At 44.4% G+C, this 25,573-nt stretch overlaps 1 protein-coding gene across 2 annotated transcripts; it reads right to left on the minus strand.

Moving 5' to 3' along the window:
* On the minus strand, nucleotides 1–25,104 carry MVP (major vault protein). 2 transcript variants are annotated; one of them, XM_063301314.1, is made up of 17 exons: nucleotides 25,018–25,104; nucleotides 24,187–24,348; nucleotides 22,698–22,893; nucleotides 22,077–22,200; nucleotides 21,180–21,311; nucleotides 20,977–21,071; nucleotides 19,041–19,277; nucleotides 16,170–16,295; nucleotides 15,917–16,075; nucleotides 11,591–11,829; nucleotides 10,017–10,214; nucleotides 8,085–8,220; nucleotides 5,916–6,127; nucleotides 3,983–4,099; nucleotides 3,611–3,737; nucleotides 763–951; nucleotides 1–305 (listed from the first exon to the last, which is right to left on the minus strand). In XM_063301314.1, exons 1-17 carry the CDS (start codon nucleotides 25,074–25,076, stop codon nucleotides 183–185), a joined length of 2,631 nt encoding a protein of 876 aa, XP_063157384.1. In that variant the 5' UTR covers nucleotides 25,077–25,104; the 3' UTR covers nucleotides 1–182. The 2 variants fall into 2 exon arrangements, with proteins under 2 accessions (XP_063157384.1, XP_063157386.1); XM_063301316.1 differs by having other exon boundaries at nucleotides 24,187–24,313; nucleotides 25,018–25,079.
* Between the last annotated feature and the right edge of the window lie 469 nt (nucleotides 25,105–25,573).

The following is a 25,573-nucleotide window of genomic DNA, read 5'->3' on the forward strand; positions in this document are numbered from 1 at the left end:
TGGTATGGAACAGAGAAGATAATGTTTATTTTATACTTTGCCCCCATCAGAAGGCTAACAAATTCTGGGGAAGCACAGTATTATAGCAACATGGTCCCCTGTCATGTTCTTGCCAGGCACTCATTAAAAACTTGATAGGGAGTATTAATTTGGTATATTTGGAGTGGTGTTTTTCCGCTATTTCATGTCTCAGAAGGCTTGGGCAGAATCCCCAGCAGTCCTCCAGCAGCTGTGAAGAGGTTAATAGGAGAAGAACCATCTGTAATAAGGGTGGACTGGATTCCCAAACCCTGGAGCAGTTTCACCTGCAAGGAAGAGAAAGCGAGAAGCCATTCATCAGGGTTCCAAAATCTCGGATGGGCATTTCTATCGAACCATCTGGTTTGCTACCAAGTTGTGGCATCTGAATTGGGTGGCTATTCCTGTTCTTGTAGTCTATTGTGCCCCACACTTTCCTTTGATCTGTAGGAACGTTGACTCCTGCTTTAAGTTGTGTCTTCCTGCCATTTGATCCAGCCTGGTGTCCTCCAGTTACGGTAAGATTGACACCTCCAGAATTCCCCAACCAGAACTGGAGGAAACCATACTGGGGAAGTCTGATCTGCTCTTATTGCCAGTGGTTCTTCAGACTAGAAGCCACAGTCCTCATCACCTAGTACCTGTTGTGTTCTAACTCAAAATGAGTAAACTTTGAATTTAAGCGCACACATTATTTGGAAGGAAAATGCTTTCCTCCTCTCTCTTCCTCTCTCTGCTTCTCACCTGCATCTCTGGCCCAGCCACTGCAATGTCTCGGATAGTGCTGGCTCCGAGAGCCTTGATCACTGCTTCAAATTTCTTGACTTCGACAGCAGCAAGAGCTTCTGCCCGGGCCACATCCAAATCAGCTTGTTCTTTGGAGAAGCGCAGCTCTTGTTCCCGAGCTTGGGAAAGACGCTGCAGTTCTGATTCCTGGAAGAATTCGGAGAAGAGAATAAGGGAGGAAGGGCGGAAGATGGGCAGGTGGCATCCTGGACACAGGCTGGATCCAAGTGTCAGAGTGGAAGGAAAGTAGCTACCAGTGTGGTTTCTTAAAAACTTTGGCAACAATTCATTCAGCACTACTGCATACCAATTTTTTCTCTTACTTCCCACTAGAGAAGCTATACAAGCTGATGGGTGTTCTCTAGTTTGTCTTTACTTTTCCCACCTAAAGTCCTAATACAAAGTATACGAAGATACCCATCCTATGAGCAGAAGATATTATCTGCCTATAGAACAATGGATGTAGTCTGAAGAGTTTAAAATTCAGTATATGCCTCTTAGCACGACAAGCATCTATCGCAGGGAAGTGCAGGCACCTGCTGGGATCTATGGCTGATTGAAGAAGCTGTTGAAGAAGCCAGGAGAGCACAAAGTCACTGGCTGCAACTGACCCTTCCACATAAGTTTCTTCTTTGTTATATATATCATCAGATAATATATATAGCTATATATATGATCAGATAAAACAACATATATTGTTATATATACAGGTAGTCCTTGCTTAACAACCACTCGTTTAGTAATGGTTCGGACTTACAACAGTGCTGGGAAACCAACTTGTGACTGGTCCTCACACGATCGTTGCAGCATTGCTGTGGTCATGTGACACAATTTGGGCACTTGGCAACCAGTTTGCACTTATGACCACTGCAGTGTCAGGTGATCACATTATCACCATTTTCATCCTTTCCAGCCAGCTTCTGGCAAGCAAAGTCAGTGGGGGACCATGTGATTCACTTATTGACCATGTGGTTCGTTTAAGGCCCACGGTGATTCGCTTAATGACTGCCACAAAAAAGGTTGTAAAATTGGGTCAGATTTGCTTAATGACTGCTTCACTTAGCAACTGAAATTCCAGTCCCAATTGTGGTTGTTAAGCGAGGACTACCTGTATGATCATATAAATGACAGCTTGGTTGGTCCATGAGAAAAATCAAACACAAAATCCATATTTATGCAATGCTTTTGCTAGGACCAACCAAAATGCCACCCACCAAAATGCAAACATTTGATTTCTCCAGAACTCTTCATCAAGCATGGGGGTACAAAGAATCAGGGATGGAAAGCAGCAGAAATGTTGAAAGAACAAGACCAGGAACTGTAGCCTATGGCTACAGTTTAGAGCTGGCTACAAGCTGCAGGCTGGATTAAACTGGAGAGTGAGAGTCACCAGAAGATGCCTCACATATTTCAGATATATTATGTATAATATTCTAAGAGAGAAAAGCAATATCCAACACAGGCTTTGTTCTGAAAATTAAACCATTAAATCCTGCTTCGACTGGAATAAAGCTTTTTTTTTTTTAATCTGTTCAATCGTGTCCTTGCAGTTTGCTCGGCAAGGTTTTTCAGAAGTGGTTTGCCCTTGCCTGTTTCCTAGGGCTGAGAGAGAGTGACTGGCCCAAGGTCACCCAGCTGGCTTCATGCCTAAGGCATGTCTAGCACTCATGGTCTCCCTTAAAGCTACATTAAAGCTTAAAATTCTGCGGCTAAACAGTGAGGAGGAAAGGACAGTAAGATCTCTTCCTATCATGCTAGAGCAACAGCTGATAACACCAGACAACTCAGAGGCTACAACCTGGCCTCTTAGTTTCCTTTAAGCGGCAGGGCCAGCGTTTCTCAGCACTTTCTTGATATTTGATGAGTGGGAGGATTCTGGTAGCCAAATCAGTCCCATCCCCACCCAAAATTGGCCTGAAATTGCCATCTTTTTGGTAGGCCAATTTTAGGTAGTTTTCAGTATGGGGAGGTAGGGCAGTTGAAGAGGAGGACAGAGGTGGTTTAACGAAAAAGCCCACCCCTCCCCCCCAATTTTGAAAAGGCCCAAACTGGCCTAAAAAATTGAACTTTCAAGCTGTTTAAGGATGCAAATTGGTAACAAGAGGCCTCCTGCTGCCATTCTCATCCTTAATTTTCAAGAAAAATTTGGTCTAGTAGTTAAGGCACTGAGCTAGAAACCAGGAGACTGAGAGTTCTAGTTCCGCCTCAGGCATGAAAGCCAGCTGGGTGACCTTGGGCCAGTCCCTCTCTCTCTCAGCCCAAGAGCCAATCAGGCATGGTATGAGAGTTCTAGTCCTGCCTTAGGCATGAAAGCTGGCTGGGGGACTTTGGGCCAGTCATTCTCTCTCAGCCCAACCCACCTCACAGGGTTGTTGTTGTGGGGAAAACAGGAGGAGGAAGGAGTATTAGGTATGCTCCCCACCTTGAGTTATTTATAAAAAAAATAATAAAGGTGGGACACATTTTTTAAAAAAAACAACAAAAAAGTGCCACCTGGCTAACCTTAACCCTAACCCACTGAATTTCCACAGTGCAGTCTTGGCTGCTAAGGCCCTGCTCTGCCCATGGATTGCTCCATTTAACTGCATCTCTAGCCCAGGGCTAAGTATTCAACACTGAAAAAGGAAAACAAATTTTGCTTAGAGTGGGTTGGAAAGCACAAAATCAGTTACTCCATTTTTTAGATACAATATTTTGTTCTAGCCCATCACATCGCTCAGCATAGGAGGAAAGATTAGCAGTAGCAGCCACCCTCTGGAAGGTAGTTAGCCTAGCACCCAGTTATGGGAGGCCCGGCAGGACTCACAGTCTCTATGGCAGTTGCTTGAGCCTTCAGCTTGGCCTGCAGAACGGCTCCTTCTCCTTCAATTCGGGCCGCCTCTGCTCGGGACTGGGCCTCTGCCTTGGCTGCCCCTGTGCTCTCGACAGCTGTGCTGGAAAAATAGGAAAGCAGATGGAGAGCCCTTTAGGAACTGAATCGCACCCTGCCATCAAAGGCTAGAGCAGCCTTCCCAAACTTGCAGCCTCCAGACTTGTTGATGACTCCCGCTCTTACGATTCTTAGCTAACTCTGCTTGGGACCTCAGAGTGCCAGAACGCCAAGGTTCCCGGAGAGGATGAAGTTAGGGACAAACATCCATGGTTCTTCCTTCCTCCCAACCTTGATCCCATCCCTCACCTCAGGGCTTCCAGCTCCAGCAGCTCCTTCCGGGCCCGTTCCGCCTCAGCCTGGTCGATGATTTTCTGCCGTTCAAGACGCCCTCGTGCCTCTTGCTCCAGCCTCTCCGCCTCGTGTCTGGAGATGGAGATGGTGGACGTGGATCAGGGAAGGAGGGGAATGAACACCAAACAGGGACACAAGCCTACCTAAGATCCATCTCTTTATTTCAGGAAGAGCTCAAAGGCGTTCCCCAGATGTAAATTAGGGAGGGAGGGAGCGACTGCTTCCTGGTTTTGTTTTGTTTTTTGAGAAAACAAGAAGCTAGAGAAGAATAAGTGATCAGTGAGGACTCCATAGGTTGTCTGATGTTTTGAAAGTGACAGACTTGGAAATCTGAATGGCCATGGAGAAAGAGCTCAGGAGTCTCAAACTGTCTTTATGGTGGCAGGGCTGCAGCTGAAGGAGGTCTGCAACATCAGACATTTCAGAAGCCACAGAAAGGGTGTTCCACATGTTCATATCTGGCCCTTTCTCAAGCCAAGAAAAGTAAAGCAATGACCAAATCCAAGAACTTTTCCATAGGGTTGCTTTATTCAAAAGGAAGGGGTGTCATCTGTATCATGATCTCTTTCTATCTGGCAGCTCCTAAAGCCTTCTGTGAGCCCTTTCATTTCTCTGCCTGGAGGTAGAAATCTAGTCTATGCTCACTAACTGCTAAGAGCCTGTAAACACCACATAATAAATGAACTTGGTGATAGCATATTTTAAAACTGGCCCGTTCATCTGCAGCTTCTTCTGCAATCTGAAGAGGATTCACCCACCCTCGGTATCCCCTCCTTGGGAAAAACATCCTTAATTTTAATATACCTCTGGGTGAACTTTGTTTTCTTGAGCCAACCTTGATTGCAAAATGAGATTTCAATCTTAGTATACGGCATCATTTCTAAAGGCTGCTCAACCCAGCTGCTTGTTGCCATTAAGGTTTTGATAGTCAAACAAGCAAATACCACAGCACTAAAGATTTCAAGGAGATCTCAAACATTTTTGGACACTTTATAATGTTCTCAGTCAGGAGGAGTTCTAGAAAGACTGCTGTTCCAAGGGAGATTATGGGGCAGTGACCAATTTGAACCTACTGACTTTTTATGAGGTTTATGCAAGGACTCAGAGAGGGGGGCCCTCAGGCGAAGAGGCCCCATCCAAAGGATGGTTCAAACATCGGAAATGATGAGCTGGATCAATACTTTTCATTTAAAACAGTAAAATCAATCCACTAAAATAACCCCAAGAATTGTTTCCGTATTTTAGATTTCCCAACCCATTTCTACTTGCCCAGCTATTGATTTCAGTGGAGATTAAAAATGGAAAAACAAATGGTGGCTCAGTTTCAAATGAATATTCTGTCCCCTGGGCTTCTCGGTGGCTGTGTTCACAAAACACGCTGAATCAGATCAGATAAAGACGAGCAGCTGCATTGGCATAACATGCCAAGCTTGGCTGGTAATAACCAGGATTTGTTTGTTGTTAGATTTATATCCCACCTTTCATTCAGAAGCTCAAGGTAGCATAGATAGCATTTCTTCCTTCCAGATTGGGCTTAGAATGTGATTGGCCCAAAGTCACCCAGGGAGTTTCCATGGCTGAGGACTGAACCTGGATCTCCCTGATGCCAATCCATCACCTTAATCACCACCACACCATAAACTCTCAGGAGCTTAATGTGTTATGCAAACACTGCCTATCCCTTGGTTTATGGCCCAAAGTATTGTGCAGATCTAGAAAATGTTTTTTTTTTCCAGGAACCAGGTTCAACGCAGCCCATGTCTGGAAAGGACCTGCTTTCATTCTTCATTTAAAGTGTCCAGAGATTCTGGGGCAAGTTACACATATCGTTAATTATATAAAATGAATAGGGGGAACCCGTCTGCTCCCCACCACAGTTGCTCCATACCGAGCAGCAGCTTCCTGAGAGTTCGTGGTGATCTCGATGGCGAGCTGCACGCTGCGCTGGAGGGCATCTCGTGTCCGTTGGTCCACTGGCTCCACGCTTTGGATGTCAACGCTGCTGATGACAAGGCCGTTTGGGGCAAAGCGCAAGGAGCTGCGCAGTGCCCCTTCTCCATCAAACCCAAAGACGGCAGCGCAGATCAGACGATTTGAGTTCTTGGGACATCAAGTAGGAAAATTCAAGAATAGAAATATTAAATATGGAAACCTCCCCCCTCCAAGGTCTTCCCTCACTTCACCTTACAGTGACTTCACAGTCACCTAAAGCAGTGTTTCTCAGCCTCAGCAACTTAAGATGTATGGACGTGCTGGCTGGGGAATTCTGGGAGTCGAAGTCCATACATCTTGAAATTGCTGAGGTTGAGAAACACTGGCCTAAAGTACACTTTTCTCCTCCAACACCCGTGTCATCACATTCCCACCAGGAAGTCTTTCTCTCTTGGGTTTACTATATCTGGGACGCAAAACTCCAGCCAAGTTAGACTTTTCTGTGGTTGCATGGACTTTTGCTGTCCTGGAATGGAATGCCTATTCTCTGTCCCTTTGTTCCTTGACAAGCAGCAAGGAGGGAGGGAGGGAGGGAGGGAGGGAGGGAGAGAGGGAAGAGGAAGAGGAAGAAAGCACTCCAAGAACACGACCTCCAGTTCTTCCAAGGCCTCCATTCCAGCATCAGCAGTCAGTTGCTGCTGAGACAACAGCTGACTTGGAAGCAGCAATAGAGAAGAAGGTGGTAGTTGTAGCAGTGGCCCTCCCCTTCCCTTCTTTCTTAGATTTACATCCCACCTTTATTTTGTATACAATACTCCTGCCTTCTATTTTCTCCAGAACAACCTTGTGACGTGGGTGGGCTGAGAGAGAGGGACTGCCCCAAAGTCACCAGCCAGCTTTCATGCCTAAGATGGGACTAGAACTCTTGATCTCCTGGTTTCTAGACTAGCACCTTAGGCCAAATGGGCTCTCAATAGTCACATGACTCTGGCCTTACGCTGTTAATGTTAATACTAATTCCTTCCACACCACTTTTCCCCTAGCTCCTGTTGGGGCCCTCTGCTTGGGTCAACATATCTGGGCTGCAAAAACCAAGCATCCTTTAGATGGCAGCAAAGTGATACAGAAACATCTAACTCTTTGCTACCACCTAGTAGCTGTCTGGATTTTGCAGCCTAGATGCGGCAGAATTTTGTCACATTTTACAATAGTATTTTGCACCAATTATTTTATACAGAAGTAGTGTATTTACTAATAAATCAGTGACTATTGATAATATATAAGGTTTTTTCCCCCCCTTTTTTCTCTTTCGTAGTTTGGGGTTGATTTTTTTCTATTTTTTCTTTTGTTTTAGTTTTCTCTTAATTTCCTTTCTTTAAGCTTAAAGATTGTTTTGTTAATTGTGTATGTTAAAGATGGAAAATAAACAATAATAAAAAAAGCAAATACCCAATGAAACCAAGACGGTTTTCAGGCAATGCAAATAAGATAGCTTTCAAATAAAAACAAGTAAGAAAATTTAAAATAGGGCAAAGCAGCACATGAATAAGGAGTGAAAATGTTTTGTTTTGTCTCTATGGTTGGAAAACCCATAGAAATTGGACTTCACCTACAATGCCCAAGACTCAGGAAAAGCTTACTAAACACTGGAAATTGTGGAGCATCTCCCTGGTCACAGCTCACTTCTTGGTCATGGATAAACAAAACATTGAGGAAAGGAAACTGTATTTTTAGCACTTGGTTTTGAACAGCAGTAAGCAAAGTTTGAGGGCCAGTTTGGTATAGTGGTTAAAGTATCAGGCTAGAAACCAGGAGACCATGAGTTCTAGTCCCACCTTAGACACAAAGCCAGCTGGGTGATCTTGGGCCTCTCTCTCAGCCCTAGGAAGGAGGCAATGGCAAACCACTCCTGAAAACCTTGCCAAGAAAACTGCAGGGACTTGTCCAGGCAGTTTCCAAGAATTGGACACGATTGAATGGATTAAAAATAAAATACAAATTTTTAAATTACATAGAGGTTTACACATAAGGGGGGTGGTCACCAAATCACAGAATGTTGAGGGGTAAATAGCAGAAGAGCTGGAGGGAAAATAAGTCCTGGAGGGGAAGGTAAAGTTAAGCTCACCTTATGAAAATCATCAAAGGTGACAGCGGCCACAGCTCCCCGAATGCGTGAGGCCAATGTCTTACAGGCATCACCTATGAAATCTGGGACGGAGAATAGGCGGGTTGCTTCAGCCACTAAAGGAATCTCAAAGTGCCTGATGGGAAAACAGAACCATACACAGTTGCAAAGAAGAACTGAGAACATGACAGTGATTTTAAGTCAAACCTTCAGGGCCCCCGCACACCTCGTATATTGGAAGCATTATCTTCCAAATGCAGTGGGCCACAAACTTCTTGCAGCCTCTTAAACTTGGATTTAGGAAACCATACTTTGCTTAACCACTAGCATGGCATGAACCAGACCATTATGACTTTACAAACCACAGTTAAAATCAAATATAACTTAGGGTGATGCATACACCAAGACAATATTTAAATATTTTCAAAGCAGAGATTTAAATGATTGGTTAAGAAAATCAGAATGGAGAATTAAGGCAATTAAATATATTTGATAAAGCAGCCATATCATATGGTGTACTGAGGATTAGGGCAGGTTTAATAATGGAAGGCACTTTATGATCTAGTTGAAATATACTAGGGATAATTAAAATAGCTAGATGGCCTCTTAATGCCTTTCAATTGAAAATTAAGCTTCTGACTCCATCGTGTATTTTTGAAGTCGCCTACAGTTTATAACTGTTGTACAGATATTGCTAGGTGGGAACAACAGATTTTATATCCCCTTGGCAGAATTGTGGGAAGACTTAAGTGACTTTACAAGTTTTTTTAAACATACACACTCACCACTTTCTTCCATTTGAAGGTAAGGAATATTATGCAAAGTGCAAAAACAGTGCAACAAACAGAGAGCAAAACACAGATAGAAGAAAACCTAAATAAAATTAGTACTGTTGTTACTGTTTGCTGACTTACATACAGTATATATTTATGGCATGTATTGTTAAGACTCTGGGTGACTTAGAAAATAAAATGATTAAAAAAATCTACAGAAACACACAAACCATCAAAAGTTCTAGAGAATAAACCAATAATCATAAAAAGACCAGAACACCCTGCAAGGAGTCCATCCCCTCATTCTAACCAAGGCCTGGGCCCAGAGCCAGGTCTTAAGGATTTCTTTAGGATGAGGCCATACAAATTTTGGGAGAATGGTGCTCCAGAGGGCAGGTGCCACAACAGAGAAGAACCACTTCCTGGGTCCCACCAGGTGACATTGTTTAAATCAGTGTTTTTCAAACTTGGCAACTTTAAGATGTGTGGGCCAACTCCCAGAATTCCCCAGCCAGCATGCTGAGAGTTGAAGTCCACACATCTTAGAGTTGCCATGTCTGAAAAACACTGGTTTAAATGGATGGAACCCAGAGCACACCAACTCAGTCAGACTGGATGGGATAGGAAGAACCTACACAGAACAGGCAGTGGTCAGATAACCAGGTCATATTTCAAAGAGGCAGTCAACCAAACCAAAAGAAACCTACTCATTTATAGATTAAGCAATTCTGCTAAATAAAGGAAAAAGAAAAGAAATTTACTGATTAAAAAGAAAGCACTGTAAAGCCAACTTGCCTTCACGGGAGACAGCTGAAGTTAAAAGTTCAGAACCAAACGGGCAGTGTAATGAAAGATAACCCTTTATTGCAAGTTCTCTCAGTTGAAGGCAAAGACAAAGACAGTTGGGGTTGGAATTTTTAAAAAGGGGCTTTTTTTTAAGGCAGTAGGACATTTTAATCCATTTGTGAATATGACAACAGGATTTCCCTCAATCCAGAACTCCCCAAAATTTGCTGGGCTATACATCTGGCTAAGTTGAGAGTGTGGGTCTATGCATCTGATGGCACTGAACGCCAGAAGATGGCTCCACTCCTCCGGCTTTTTCCCATCCAACCATGAATCTCTTGGCTTTCAAGAGATTCAGTTATCCTTCACTCACCAGTTATAGGCCAGTTGGAGCTGCAGACGGGCATGATCAGCTGTTTCAATAGTGATGATGTCAGTGCAGAAGTCTGGCCCCAGGAGGAGGCACAGAGAACGGCGCATGTGGGGGCGCTTGGGTCGGCCCCCCGAGAGACTCAGGACTGTGAATTGCTCATCTGGACCCAGAAGCACAAGTTCTGGTCCAAAAACCACCCTGAGGGAAGGAGAACAAGATCAGACTAAATCATGGAGGTTCCAAAAAGCATTTGATGTAACATGGCATGAACTAGTGGCACCCTTCTCTAAGGCCAAGATTCTTTTGCAATGCTTACTTTCACGTTCTATGTCTAATTTACTGAAGGACTCATTTTCTGTCAATCTCAAGTTTCGTTCTCACCAGTAGATTAAATGATGAATCCATTATGATGAATCCATTCTCTAGTTAATATATTCATATTAACTTTACAGCAGCATTAAGAAATGTGTATTCTTTTAGAGAAAGATAGTGCTAATTTATAATGTATAATGTAGGGAAAGGGAGGGATCAGAGGCCTACTGATTAAAACGTATCCACAGTTCAGCCACCCTGAATAGGAAGAAACACAACAGGCTGGACTCGAGAAGAGAAAGTATTTTATTAAAGATATGGCAGCCCTTTACTCAACCTTTTTAAAGGGCTGCCATACCTTTAATTCTGCCTATTAAAATTACAAAGCTGGTGGCACAAATAGGGTCTCATTGAAAAATACTGCCAATAATCGAGTCAAAAAAAAAACAAGGGACTTGCAGTGAAATGCAGTAATGTGGCTATTAATACTGGGTGAAATTAACTGGGTGATCTAGGCTAGTCCGTCACAAAATAGAAATATGTGTGTGTGTGTGTGTGTGGAAGCATGCCAGAGGGGACAACTATATGTCGCCTGGAGCTTCTTGAATAAAAAGTGGGAAAACAAATGAAAAATACAATATCAACAAATGAGAGAGCAGCAATTCTAAAAGTCAACCAAGCTGTCATGAGTAAGGATGGCGAGCAGGGGGCTCCCATCCAGACTGTCAAGCGCATGCGTAGCACTGAGGAATTGGGCAGCCATTCAAAGAGACACAGATCGGGACCGCCTTAACCTTTGGGGTTTATATGTCTGGGTTTTTCCCACACTTCTTCAGTTTGTTAGGATTCCTGTTATGTACTAGCAATAAACATTAGAGACCAGTTCCTTGTCTCAGCATGTTTCCTGGCTGTTAGGACATAAGCAATGTACTTTCCCTGAAATCTCATTTCTAGAATGGGCATGCATATTCCTGAGGGAATTCAAGGTCACTTCCCTGGGCTCCACCGAAAAAGACAAAGAATGACCAGTTTAGCAAATTTGGGGCTGCAAAATTGTAGGCAAGAAACTGGATCACTTTCCCAACAGCAATCAAACTTTTTTGTCATGAACCTTTGGAACTTGTAAACACCATTTCTTGAGCCCAATTACATTGTTCATTCCACCAAGTTTGTCCAGCAGGGTAGAGAGGCATCAAGACGGGGGCCAAGAAAGCTGATCCTTAAGAACGTGCTGTCCTGGCTCGATAGACCAATTTTCTCACCTGGATTTATGCTCCTTGTAGTCATAAACTTGTACAGCTGCATTGTGGGGGACACGGTAAGACACAGCTCGTGTCTTATCACGGGGCAACACAGTGCCCTTTTCAGAGCTAGCTTTGGAACGATCAAGAAGAGGATCCCTGTCTGTGGTCAACAAATCCTCCACATGGGCTGGCAGGTGTTTCTCCCACAGTTCCTCATCCTGAGACAGCATGTAAGAATGGCCAATCACAGCTCTAATCTGGAAGAGAATGAAAAACGGTAGAGAATATATGAATATATGAACATCACCACAAATTTAGTAGAATTCCCCGGACAATCTTCTTTATTTCAGAAGCGCTACAAAAAGGAAGTCTCTTTATAGTTCTGAAAGAGTAAGACTGTCTCCATGTTAGCACTGACCCTATCAAGGTGATATAGAGGCCACAAAGCAGCAGCTTTTCTTCGATTAACAAGTGAGATTATAAATGAGATTTTGCGTAGCACTGTCATGTTCCCGTTCCGATGTTTATGGTTCCTCGTAACGTTTCACATGTCATATCTGCAGTTGCGTGCCTGCCTGGCCACGCTGGTAAATTTCCTTTGTGCTGACTTGTGATTTCTGGAATGTATGTTTGGGTTATCTCTGCTGTTCAAGGTTACTTTCTCAGGCCGATTCTAACGGTTGCTAGCATCTGGGGTGGGTGGTTGCTATGCTAGCCTGAGGGGAGGGTTCGCAATGGGAGCAAGGCTTTTTAAGTTTGTATTTGGCGCGCTTTGGCTCATTCTCAGCTTTCTTCGTACTTTGCATACTATTCATTCAATAAATTAGTTTTCTCTAGTAATTACTGATGAGACTCCTTTTATTGGAATAGGCAATCATTACAAGCACTCACGATAATACTACCCAGCACTGCCTTTCCCCATTGTCAAGAGTCTTTTACAGAGCTTATTTTCAAGCAATTATGTGGAAGATTCCTGTTGGCAGACTCTGGCCCTTAGTACTTTCATTTCAAACCTAATGGAGATTAATGATGAACTATTTTTTTGGCAAATCAAAAGTAGGTAGATGCATTATTTGCTTTCTGGCTTTTTTTGGGGGGAGTGCTATCACACTATTTTGAAAAAGTCACTACAATAGAGCCCACCCATCCTTTGCCCATATATGGATACGGAGAAATAAATTTACAATCTTTCAAATGTGCTGAAGTAGAAGCCATGATGGCATTTATTGATGACACATCAGACTTTTAACACCGCAATAGCTCATAATTTTTCAGGGTTTTGTGTGTGCATTTTTGGGAGTTTTGGGGGGATAATGGGCACAATGCCATTTTTTACAGCTCAATCCTCTCCCTAAAATGGGTCCTGGCCCCATGTATTTTTGGTGTATAGGCCCCAACATGCTGTGCAGACTCTGGTACAACTCTCAAACTGACCAAATTTATGAATTCCAATTCCTCCTCCTCTATAAACCAGTGTTTCTCAACCATGCTGGCTGGAGAATTCTGGGAGTTGAAGTCCATACATCTTAAAGCTGCTAAGGTTGAGAAACACTGCTGTAAACAGAACAAAATCTATGAAAGAACTAATGTAGAAGCAACTCCTACCCATCTGAGCTACAGAACTCTAAGGACCCTACACAACACGCCACAAATGCCAGGTGGCGGAAAAGGAAACGAAGATTACCGACTGCAGAGCAACATCCCCAAGGAACTCAAAGAGAAGTCACGTGCCAAGAACTACCTTGATAATTTTAATGTCACCTGAGCTAGCATTCCAAGTTTCTAACAGCAGCCAATGAGATACTGCTACCAAAGGTGAGAACAATCACACCACAGAAACAATCTCCCTGTTTTCCATTATTTTACACATTTATTTAATGTATTTATTTATTTATATTTCAAATTTCCATCACCGCCCATCTCCCCCAGAAAGGGAACTCTGGGCAGTTTACAACCAAAGTTAAAACACATAAATTACAATATAAATACTCTATAAAATCAAATAAATATACAGTAGAAAATATAAAATCCAGCAGCGAAGATCTTGTTGGGGAGAGATCTATAATAGCCACCCCCAAGATGAACTGGTGCCCCTCCCACCCCAAGCGAGGCGGCAGAACCAGGTTTTTAGGTTCTTCCGGAAGTCCGGGAGCAAATGGGCCCGTCTCAGCTCCGGGGGCAGAATGTTCCAAAGGGCGGGTGCCACTGCAGAGAAAGCCCGCCTCCTGGACCCTGCCAGATGGGAGTTCTCTTGCAGATGGGGTCCGCAGCACGCCCTCTCTGCATGACTGGGTGGGGCGGGTCGATGTTATGGGGATGAGGCGGTCCCTCAGGTAACCTGGCCCCATGCCATGTAGGGCTTTGAAGGTCATAACCAACACCTTGAATTGGACCTGGAAGCAAACTGGTACCCAGTGCAGCTCGCGCAGCAGTGGTGTCACATGTGCTGATCTTGGGGCACCAAAAACTGCTCACGCGGCCCCATTCTGGACCAGTTGAAGCTTCTGGATACTCTTCAAGGGTAGCCCCATGTAGAGTGCATTGCAATAGTCTATGTGGGAGATGACCAGGGCATGAGTGACTGTTCGGAGGGCATCTCGATCCAGGAAAGGGCGTAACTGGCGCACAACACAAAGTTGCGCAAAGGCCCTTCTGGCCATGACTGCCACCTGCTCATCAAGCAGGAGTTGTGAGTCTAGGAGGACCCCCAGATTATGTACCACATCTGAATGGGGCAGTGCAACCCCATCCAGAACTAAAGATGATAACTTCCTGGATACAGAGGAACCATTAACCCACAGCCACTCCATCTTACCAGGGTTCAGTTGAAGCCTGTTGTTCCCCATCCAGACCCCCACAGCCCCCAGGCACTTGGAGAGGGCAGCTACTGCACCTGGGATGGAGATATATAACTGAGTATCATCGGCATATTGATGATACCTCATCCCGTGGTGACAGACGATCTCACCCAGCAGTTTCATGTAGATGTTGAATAGGAGAGGAGAGAGAACCGAACCCTGCGGCACCCCACAATGGAGGGGTCGAGGGTCGGATCTCTCCTCTCCTATCACCACCGACTGGGACCGGCCCTGGAGGAAGGAGGTGAACCAGCGCAGAACTATGCCACCCACTCCCAACTCCCTGAGCCGTCCCAAAAGGATACCATGGTCAATGGTATCGAAAGCCGCTGAGAGGTCAAGAAGAGCCAGGATGGATGCACTCCCTCCATCCCGCTCTCGCCAGAGATCATCCATAAGTGCGACCAATGCAGTCTCTGTCCCATATCCTGGCCTGAAACCTGACTGAAAGGGGTCCAGATAATCTGTTTCCTCCAGAATCCTCTGAAGCTGCAACACAACCATTTCTCAACCACCTTTCCCAAAAAGGGAAAGTGGGAGACAGGGCGAAAATTGCCCAGTATAGTAGGGTCCAGGGATGGCTTCTTGAGGAGGGGGTGTACCAGCGCCTCCTTGAAGGCAGCCGGAAACTCCCCCTCCCTCAAGGATGTATTAACCATCACCTGGACACAACCACAAGTCACCTCCAGGGCCGATTTTACCAGCCAGGAGGGGCAAGGGTCAAGATGGCATGTGGTTGCATTTGCAGTCCAGAGGATCTTTTCCACTTCCTCAGGCCCAACAGGATCAAACTGTTCCCAGATAACAGGGTAAGTACATCCCCTCGGCATCTCCCCAGACTGTGCCTCATGCTTAGAGTCCAACTTAGAACGAATCTGAGCGATTTTATCCTGCAGATGCTCAGAAAACTCCTCCGCGCGGCCCTGTAAATGGATCACCAAATCCCCCTTACCCAAGAGGGATTGGGTAATCCATTTGGTAGCTAGCTTGCCCCTTAAAATGTAGAAAATCCTACATGACAAACTAAGGTCACTAAAGCTGTCCCACTGACATTCCTATTTATACTATCCCATAACCATCTCTGTCCTTGCCAATGCCCAGAGGAAGACTATCTGGGGGGCAACCAAGTTCTTGCAGATTGGTTTATTTTGGAAGAGGATTGGAAAAAATAACCAAAGTTGAAGCAGAAAGGTATCTTTTTCACCACTACCGAGAATTCCTTTTGCAAGCACTTTAAGAGCTTTGTCTGAAGAACAGTTAATAAATAATGTAATGGACCACATTAGAGAACTGCAGTCCATTTATTTATTTATTTATTTATTTATTTATTCGCTTTCTATAGCCGCCCATCTCAATAAGTGACTCTGGGCAGCTAACCCTTTTGCTAGCATTGACCTCTAAAAGCCTGCATTCCCAAGGATTGACATGTTTTAGGCCATATAGGAGAAGCTTCTCCAGTAACCACTGCTGCATCTATTCCACTCACCTTTCCTGTCTTAATATCCCGGACATAAATGCCTTCGTTCTCAGCCAGGGGAATAGCATGCCGTTGTTCCATCACTTCTACCTCTGCAGGTGGTATGTACTCCAGAGGGCCTCGGATCAGCCAGCGGTCACCTGGCTTGCGCAGAATGTCCTCATCATCCTGGGTATGAGACAAAGTAAGGAGAAGAGGTGTCATATCCAGCTGCACCAACCCACCCATCCTCCCTGGCCCACAGAGACTCAGGACCTCCTACCTCGCTTTTGTCTTCCAAGGGACGCAGTGCGCGTAATAAGAGACCATCTTCTTCAGACAGGACATAAATGCCCTGGATCCCGTCTTCCAACCACTCTCCAGGCTGCAGGAAGAATGATATCTCGCCCTGCAGAATGAGGAACAAGAGTTGGGGAAAACTCCAGAGTGATCTTCAGCCATTGGCTTAAAGAAAAAAAAGGGAGCTTAATTCTACTGATCAAACTGTAATGAGGTCAGTTTGATTTTGGCTTATTACAAGAGTGGTATCCTCTAGTTCCAAGCTATTCTAATCACTTATCACCAAAAATCATTGGTATGCCTGCCATTGCGAGCCTGGAAACAGAAGCTGTAGTGCAGTGTTTCCCAACCTCAGCAACTTAAGATGGGTGGACTTCAACTCCCAGAATTTCAGGGGAACTCTGGGAGTTGAAGTCCACCCATCTTAAAGTTGCTGAGATTGAGAAACACTGCTGTAGTGTAAACTTTTAAATACTGTAGAAGATGCATACTAATATTTAAGTTAAGATCTGCCCTAGCCTAGATCCTATGGTCTAGAAAAGGTGAAATATAAAATCTCCTTCAGTAGTCTGACTTTTAGTGACTGCCCCTGTAGGCAGAATTCTTGGCAGCAATACGCAGCTGATTGTCATTGCCTTTTTCTGGGATGTTTTGATTTCCAAGTCTAGTGCACAGCTCTGAGATTCCCTAGTAGGACTTCCCAGAATTCTATTCAAGTATTGACCAAGTTCAACCCTGTTTAGCTTCTGAGCAGAGTCAAGGTTGGGCAGATGTTGCCACCTAGTATGACACACACATTAATCAGGAAGACATAGATGAACAACTGATATTGGCTAAGGGCAGCAGTATATATTTTTTTCTAGACTGAAGCTTGCCTTTGCAAATGGTGGGAGTGGGTGAGTTGGGGAGGACACTACTGGACGCAAAAATGGGACCAGTGTTATAAAACAAAGGATCTTATATACAGTGTAAAACTCCCAAACAAACCAGGAACACAATTGATCATTTTTAACTACTTTCTTAGAGCATATTCAAAACACACACTCATTCACACGCATATACTATGAGGAAGTAGAGAGAGAAAGAGAAAGATGAAAGGGAGTTGGGAGATTCCAAAGAGTGCTTCATGGGGAAATCTTAGCATTTGAAAACGATGTCTCCATAGTTTAAACCTTTCTCAACTTTTTGACCCTGGAGGAACCCTTGAAATATTTTCCAGGCCTCGGGGGACCCCTGCACATTCAGGCTCAAATACAGGCCAAAGGTTACAAAATTATTATATTTGTTTCCTGCATAGGCCTGTATAGATGCATTAACAGTGTTCTTAAACTGAAAATAAAGGAACTTACCTCTTTAACATGAAGTTGCCCGAATTTGGAATAATTTTTTAAATAAATCGTGATCTCCCAGGGAAGCCCTGGTGACCTCTCACGGAACTCTAGGGCTCCACGGAACCCTGGTTGAGAAACCCTGGTTTAAACTCTCAACTCCTATAATGTCTCCCTTTGTGGAATCAAACACAGGACCCAAAGCAAATAATCACGGCTGAACTGCAGTATTTATTAAACAGTGCGCACTGGAGGGGTTCTCACCAAGATGGTGGGGGCCTCCCCTGCAGACAAAAGATCTGCACTGATATTTATGCATTATGGAAAAGGAAACGATGTAAGCGTACATATTCATATGATGATGCAGGCAAGCATATATATTCATAAGCAATAGATCTCAAGTTACTTTCTGCCCTATGTGAAGAAAGCCATTGTCTTAGTGGGAAGAAGGGAGAGAGCAAACTTCTTGAATATAGAAATTCATGGGTTGCTATGGGAATGTCCTGATAAAAGTTAGCAAAAGCTGCAGAAGCTGGTGTGAGATAGCTTCCAAGTTGTTGCCACAGTCCTTTATGTTTCAATTTGGCTTAAACGGGACCATTCATCTGAAAACTTACCTTCTTCACACCTTTAAACTGCTTTGGGTAGCCCGAATAGAAGGATGCACACAGAAAGCTCATAGAATAAAAATGGATGCATATATGGCAAAGCTATTATGTAAAGAATACAAGCCTATGTTTTGTATCAATTATGCTAAGGGATAATTAACAATTTATGTGCTGGAACACAGATGGGCAGATCTGAAAAAACTGGGGGAGAGCAACTCAGATGCCTGTTCTTCCGGGGGGCTGCAGAAGACTGACCAGTGACATAATCAGAAAAAGTGTAGCCAACTTTTTTCAGCCCAAATTGAGCACCTTGGAGACAGTTTAAAAGAGAGAATAGGAACAGGAGGCCTTCAGAGGCAAACCACTACCTCCCATCCTTCAAATTCTCCTAGCCAAGCCAAAATCCCATTACTGAAATTTGACTGCAACGTGCCTGAATTTCAGGGTTGCATGTGGGCCAAAAATTGCCAGCCAGTTGAACGCATCCCTAACAAAAAATACAGAAACACACAGTTTGATACCTCTAGCAAAGAAGGGGCCACCAATCCTCCTCTCAAGGTGTCTGCTGCACACTGTCAGAACTGCGACTCCTGGCAAGTTTATCTTAATGTTTAGCCCAAATCTGCTTCCCTGCAATCTCTTTTCTGCTCTCTGGAGCAACACAGTTTAAGAGAGCAGGAGCTGTGGGAACTATCAAGGTTATTTCCTGGGTCAGTGACCATGGCTATAGGATGTAAAAAAATTATTCAACAAGACCACCTTTCCAATCTGCCCTCCCCCGCCAGTGGGAGATGCATTCAAGCTGCTCTTGAAGAACAGGCTGGTTTAAGGAGTTCTGTTATAATCACTACGGCTGACGGACCGAATGGTGACGGTACACCATTGGAGTCCTTCACGCTGCTAGACAAAGATACCTACCTTTATGACCTTCTTCTGCCCAAGTTGAGGTTTGCCATCTACACCTACTGGGTCACAAACCACACAGTACTGGCAACTGTTCAAGGTGGTGATGTTGATAATGCCCAGCACTTCCTCGTAAACATCAGGGATGTGGGCTTCAGTGTCTGCCATGGTGACCAACCATTCTTCTCCAGTTTTCCTCAGGATACCTTGAGAGTCCCGAAATGTTTTAGTGGCCCGAAGATGCAGCGCTTTCTTCAAAGAGCAAGAGAGGCAGAAATATATATTAGTGCAAAGGCTCCTTTTTATGATTTAACATTTGTTATTGATCTAACTATTCATGCAAGTGACATGTACAGGGTTCAAGCCATGCCCCAAAATGTTCATTCTGATTATATCCCCCTACACTTAGAAGCAGACTAGAATGCGTGACAGTAGCAAATTTTAGGCAGAAATGGCTAATGTGCAGCCTTCCAGAAGATGTTGGTCTACAAACTCTCACCTCTGATGCCGGTGGTATGGGACTAATGGAAATTTAAATCTATCAACATCTGGCAACGAGCACTGGTTTTTAAAACAGCCCTCTTCTGCTTGCTCCCTTGAGGAAAAGAGGCCTCCCAAAGCAGGGAGAGGCCATGGGCATCCATACAAGAGAGCCAGTCTGGTGTAGTGCAGTGCTTTTCAAACTTGGCGATTTTAAGATGTGTGGACTTCAGCTCCTAGAATTCCCCAGCCACTATGCTGGCTGGGGAATTCTGGATGTTGAAGTCCACACATCTTAAAGTTGAGGAGGTTGAAAAACACTGGTGCAGTGGTTAAGGTGCTGGCCTAGAAACCAGAAGACTGGGAGTTCTCGCTCTCCTTTAGGGCATGAAAGCTGACTGGGCGACTTTGGGCCAGTCTTCCCTCTCAGCCCAACCCACCTCACAGGGTTGTTGTTGTTGTTGGGGGAAAATAATAAGTTTGCATGTAAATAAAGATAGGATGAAAATCTAATAATAATTATGCAAGGTCTTGGGAGGATGTTATCTCTATGTAACCAGAGGTTAATGACTTTTACATTTTGATTAAGGTATTGAAGGAAAATTGGGGAGGGGGGGAGTTAAGCTAAAAAGCCAAACATACAGTACTTTCCCAGGGAAATCAGAACTGTCAGCTCTGCCATAAAAACATTCAGAAGGCCAAGGAATGCTGGTAATTTAGGAAAGGATTACTGGAAGGCCAACCCAGCTCTGGGAAAGCAAAAGAAAGTAACTCCTTAGGAAGAAATTATGTCCATGAAATACTACCTCTTTGTTCTTTCAAAACCCCACTGTGTTTGTAGTCCTGCACCATCACCCTATAGTTACCCCCAACTGTCTCATGGTTTTCACTAAAGACATAATGTGTTTTATCCGATCAAATACTTGCTGTTGTCTATACTCAACCAAATACCTTGATGTGTAAAAGTCTAGAAAATGGACCAAAACTCCACCTCTCCTTAGGCCTGCCTTGGCCTCCAGCACCATCAATAAATCTACTTGTGTTTCAATGCAATGTGTCCTGATCTCCAATCCAAACATACCCCTGGGAACATGCTCCTACAGCATCAGGCCCCCAAAGTCACTCAGCGAATGTTGCTACTCCGCAGGTATTAGAACCCGGATCTTCCTTTCCTTGTCTAACCACTCTAGGTTACTCTTTTAGAGCAACTCACACAAACTCTAAGGTTGGGTCAGTAAAAATGCTTCCATACATCTGTTCAATCCAATGAGCTACAACCAGCTTTTTCATATTTGTTAGCCAAGGAATATTCATAGTATATCCGTATGCTGGGTATCCTAGAATCAAAGGAGAGTTTGCCCTGGGCTTTGCAGCAAAGACTTTGAGCACCAAAGCAATGGATATTCAAATCAATAGCCTCTCTTTCCCGTAACCGTCACCTACTACTAGAAGTTGCAAACCTGTCACTTACTTTCTCAGTCAGAATGACAGCATCAACAATGTCAACTACTTCCTCAAATACCCCTGGCAAGTAAGCCCCAACTTTCTTCACCAGCCATTCCTCGCCTGTGGGGAAAAAAATGGGAAACTCAAGAGACATACAGAGAGAGAGAGAGAGAGAGAGAGGAAAAGCTGCCCTCTCATAGGATCATGGGCAGGAAACCAAAAAGATACCTGTCACACGTTTGTTCCCTTCTCTGTCCTTGCATTCCTTCCGGGCCTGAAGTCTTATGGCTTGGTTGGGACGAATGATAGTGGCCAGGATGGTCTCCACAACTTCAACCTCTTTTTGTGGAATGTAGGTGCCTGGAAATGACAATGGTTTATTACATGAGCTAGCTAGGCCCCAACCCACATATGGTAGGGGTGGGGAAGGAGTGTCAGCTTCTGACTTGGCCAAGTCAAGCCAACACCTAGGAAGAAAGGGGATGGGAGTTATTGTTCCTGGTTACAAGCACTGGGAGGGAGGGGTGTTCCTTGTAAAATATGGCAAGGAATTTGGAAAGAAAAATCAGATGGATCCATATGTTCAATTTAACCAGTACAATTATTCACTTAAAACATATTCCCAAGAGCTTTTTTCAATGTTTTAATTTTCACCATTAACATTTCCTGAGCCAATAATCTCAACAGAGATTAAAAAATAGAGGAAAGAAATTATATCCATATGGGATGCAAGGGGAAGAAAGGGGAGAGTTCAAAGGAATATTTTGGCCCCAGGTTTCCTGGAGTTCTGAAAAACAATTGGCTCTCACACATTTTTTGCCTATTTGACCGGCAACAGCTTTGTGGAATCTCAGGCTTCCTCACATTTCTTAGTATCTGTTTCAATGGAAGATGCCAGGAAGCAAAGCCATAATCTTCTGCATAGAACTGCATGTGCCCTCCATCATTCAGGGATGTGGAACCTATGGCCCTCCACATTTGGCTGAAGTAGCGCAACTCAGGCTTCCTCACCGTCGGCTGTGCTGGCTGGGGCTGTTGGGAACTGTACTTCAACCACATCTAGAGGACCACACACCTCTCCTCCTGCTGAAAGCAAGGTTTCCTCTCTTGACAATTGCCACTTACCAGGTCCTTCAAATAACCATTCATCTCCAGCAACATATTTGCCCCCCTGGTCGTCCTCAAAGTCCAACAGGGCTTTCAGATGGAGGGCGGTGTTGGCCCAGACAATTTGTAGAGGTGTGACATCCTAGAAAAACAGATGAACAAAGGGGCTGTGGCAATAAAAGCAATGCCAGGGACCATTCAGCAGTGTCAAGCCTTGTGAGGCTGGCAAATTCAGGAAACAGGAACCATTTGGATTTATGGAAAGATCTTTATTAGTAGTAAAGTAAATTGAATACATCAAAAATTTGAATAAAAATGAATCGGATAAAAACAGACTTTTGAAAACTTACCAAAGTAATTCTCTAGCACAATTTATAACTAGTGTAATTAAGGTAGAATTACCCTTTTTCTCACACTTCCCTCCTCCCCTGAACTCAAGAATCACTTCTGCAATGGCTCTGTCCCCTCCCTTACTGACCTTCTACCTCCTCTGTATCCTCCCATTCTCTTTGGCATTCCATCCTATGTAGAAAATTACAACATGGAATTCATACATTCTCCTGTCCTTGCTATAAGAGGTCTCCAACTGATTACTCATTATGGGCCATCTGAGGAAAGGAGAAATTAATACACCCCTACCTGTTTTAGTTCCTCTCCTGGGTATAAAGGGAAAGGGTCCTGAGCCATTCTGATCTCCAAGTCAGCATGCGAGAGCCGGACCTGCCCCAGAGCATCAAGTTGGACTGCCCCATCTGCTCCACAAACCACTGGATTGAGGATGATACAGTAATGTCGTGGGGGAACCATCACCATCTTCTCTGGAGCTAATATGATCCTGAAGTGGGAAAGAAGTTTGGTAGGGTGGGGGAAATGCAAAGGGAGAAATAAAATCTTGGGCTTCTAGGTTCCTGGTGAAGAAGACCTTCAGCTTGACTTCAAGTTTAGGCATGCTTCTTATTTGACCTAAGTTTTGCAAAACACTGCAGAGTGACACTCTTGAGAGATGTTGGCAAGTTCAGGCTAGGACTGGAGTTGTCTACCTTTTGGAGGTACAGTTAATGCTTTTGGAGGGGCGCAAGAGATGCAGCCATGCAACGTGCAGGAGAAGGATCTATTCTGATTTTCTGGGAAGACATGGTGATTCTTCTTAGCTCCTTTATCTACTTGAACTCTGCTTTAACATTTACACTACACTGTTTGCTGTTTCTCATCTCAAAACCATGTCATTGGAGAAGACTTCAGAACTTGCAAAAATAAAGGTTCAGAGGATTGCTCATCCTGGGCTAACGGGTGTTATTCAAACAGCCAGTGTGACTGTACAGAAAGCACCAATAAAGCTGGCAGAAAACCAGAAGAAAATCAAGGGATCCACTCACCCAAAGTACAGGTGAAAAAAAAAGCAAGATAAACAAGAATAATGACCTTTGAAACTATCCTTTGCAGAGCACACCCTGATTAGAAAAAGGAATTTGGACTAATAAACACAGCAGCTTCACTTCCTCAAAGCAGCCATGCAACTGATTCCCATCCAGAATTTAGCTTGCAGGCCTGCCCAAGGCAGCATCTCATATTACCTATTCAAAGACCTTGTAGCAACTACTGTATTTAGAGCAGCGTTTTTCAACCTTGGCCACCTGAAAATGTGTGGTCCTCAACTCCCAGAATTCCCCAGCCAGCAAGCTGGTCATTAAGTGAATCATGTGGTTCCCCATTGATTTTGCTTGCAGCAAGCTGGCTGGGGAATTCTGGGAGGTGAAGCCCACCCATCTTCAAGTGGCCAAGGCTGAGAAACACTGATTTAGAGAATTCAAAGTTTCTTTCCCCCAGCCCCTGAAGGAATCAGGAAAAACTTGGCCGCCTGCTCCAGCTCCTCCTGCAGATTAACTTCTGGGCTCAGCGGAAAGAGTGAGCGAGGCTCCCTGGCAGAAGTTTGGGAGAAAGGCAAAAAATAGAAAACATCTTTCTATTTTGTTGCAAAACTTTGGACAAATTGGAGTGGTCTTCCAGGCTCCAGCCACATGAGGGCTTGGGAAATTTTGCCAGGGAAGTGAGAGGCATGAAACTTCACCACATTGCCCAGTGGCTACAGTATGTTACCTGCTTACGGTCCGCTTCTGCCATGACTCACCTCTCATTATCCTGGCGGATGTAGGTCTTGGGCCCCATTTCCACGTGGGTGACGTTGGAGTTCTGATCCAAGACATGGATGTAATGATAGGGAGGGATCCGGATGATCGACTCATTCGCCATGTTGTCTTCCACGCCGCGTTGCAAAAGAAGAGCGATCGTACTTTAGAAAAGTGCCAGGAAAATATCACAGCAGGACTGCCTGCTGAGTCATCCTCCTACTTGCTCTAAACAGGAAGGGCTTGAGGGGAGCCTGCAATCTCTCTCACATCCACCAGCCCATCAGGGCGCTTAATCCCTTCAGGAATGCCGTTTGGCCTTTTAACTCCGAAGCTGCTACTCAGCAACCAACACCCTAAAGAGCTGTTGCTAAAGAGACACACCTGCTGCATAAAATCATGTCCCCCTGGCGATTGCGGAGAAGCCTAGCTTGGAGCTGGGCATGCAATGTGCGGGAGGTGGCCGTCAGATTTGGTTTTCTGGGTGAAAAAAGAGCAACACAAACATTTGGGGTTTTGGCATGGGCTGGCCAAGAGAGATCCATGCTAAAACTCTCATTCCTCAAAGGCTAAGTCTTATACATACTGGGTGGGAAAGTCAATTGCACTCACCAACTTAGAATTAACTCTTACATCTCTCGACACCCAATGCTGCACTTTGGGAAACTTCTGAGCTCAAAGATGGATCGTAAAAAAAAAAAAGTATTGCCAAGGAAAGCTCTGATGGTGACAAAGGGAAATGGGGGGGGGGGCACTACCAGATGCAAGGCCCACCCCAGGCGTGGACAATGCCTACTAGGGAGACAAGGGTAAAGCTGATGAACCAAACTTACCAGGTGGAGTTGCTTTCTGGAGCTTCGGTGAGAGTTGACTGGGAGTTGCTCTTAGACATTTATTTCCTGGTTTAGAGGAGGAGCAAAGTAAAGCTAGCCAGGAAAACGTTAAAGGAGAAGCAGATTTCAGATGTGTTAGTCATCCAGAGCTTTGCAGCCAAATAGAGTAGCCCTACAAAGTGCTGTAGACTACATAGCTTCAAGGAGGATTCTCATAGGATTGGGAGAATGCTTGAGAACACAAGAGACTTCTCCACCACTTTGGTGAGAGGTGATACATATGCTTACCCCCCCCAACCCTTTTTGGGCGATTTCACAAATATCAGAATGGAGTGAAAACAACATGGCCATCTAGCTCATGACTCATGAGTTACAGTATGCATAGCAGGCTGAATCAGGAAAAAAGGTAATAAAGAATGGGAATTGGGAATATCCTTTACAGCAGTGTTCCTCAACCTTGGCAACTTTTAAGCTGTATGGACTTCAAGTCCCAGAATTCCCTAGCCAGCAGGCAGGAGAAACCTATGGCTAGATTTCTATAATACAGTGAGCCATA

Source organism: Candoia aspera, chromosome 4 (genome assembly GCF_035149785.1).
Source record: "Candoia aspera isolate rCanAsp1 chromosome 4, rCanAsp1.hap2, whole genome shotgun sequence".
Lineage (NCBI taxonomy): Eukaryota > Metazoa > Chordata > Lepidosauria > Squamata > Boidae > Candoia > Candoia aspera.

Excerpts from the sequence above, each read along its gene's own strand:
- MVP (XM_063301314.1), bottom strand. The coding sequence starts at position 25,076 with ATGTCTAAGAGCAACTCCCAGTCAACTCTCACCGAAGCTCCAGAAAGC. Across the intron at positions 24,349-25,017 it reads CCAGAAAGCAACTCCACCTG|TACGATCGCTCTTCTTTTGC; the intron begins GTAAGTTTGGTT and ends ACTTTTCTAAAG. Across the intron at positions 16,076-16,169 it reads CCTTGGAAGACAAAAGCGAG|GATGATGAGGACATTCTGCG; the intron begins GTAGGAGGTCCT and ends TCTCATACCCAG.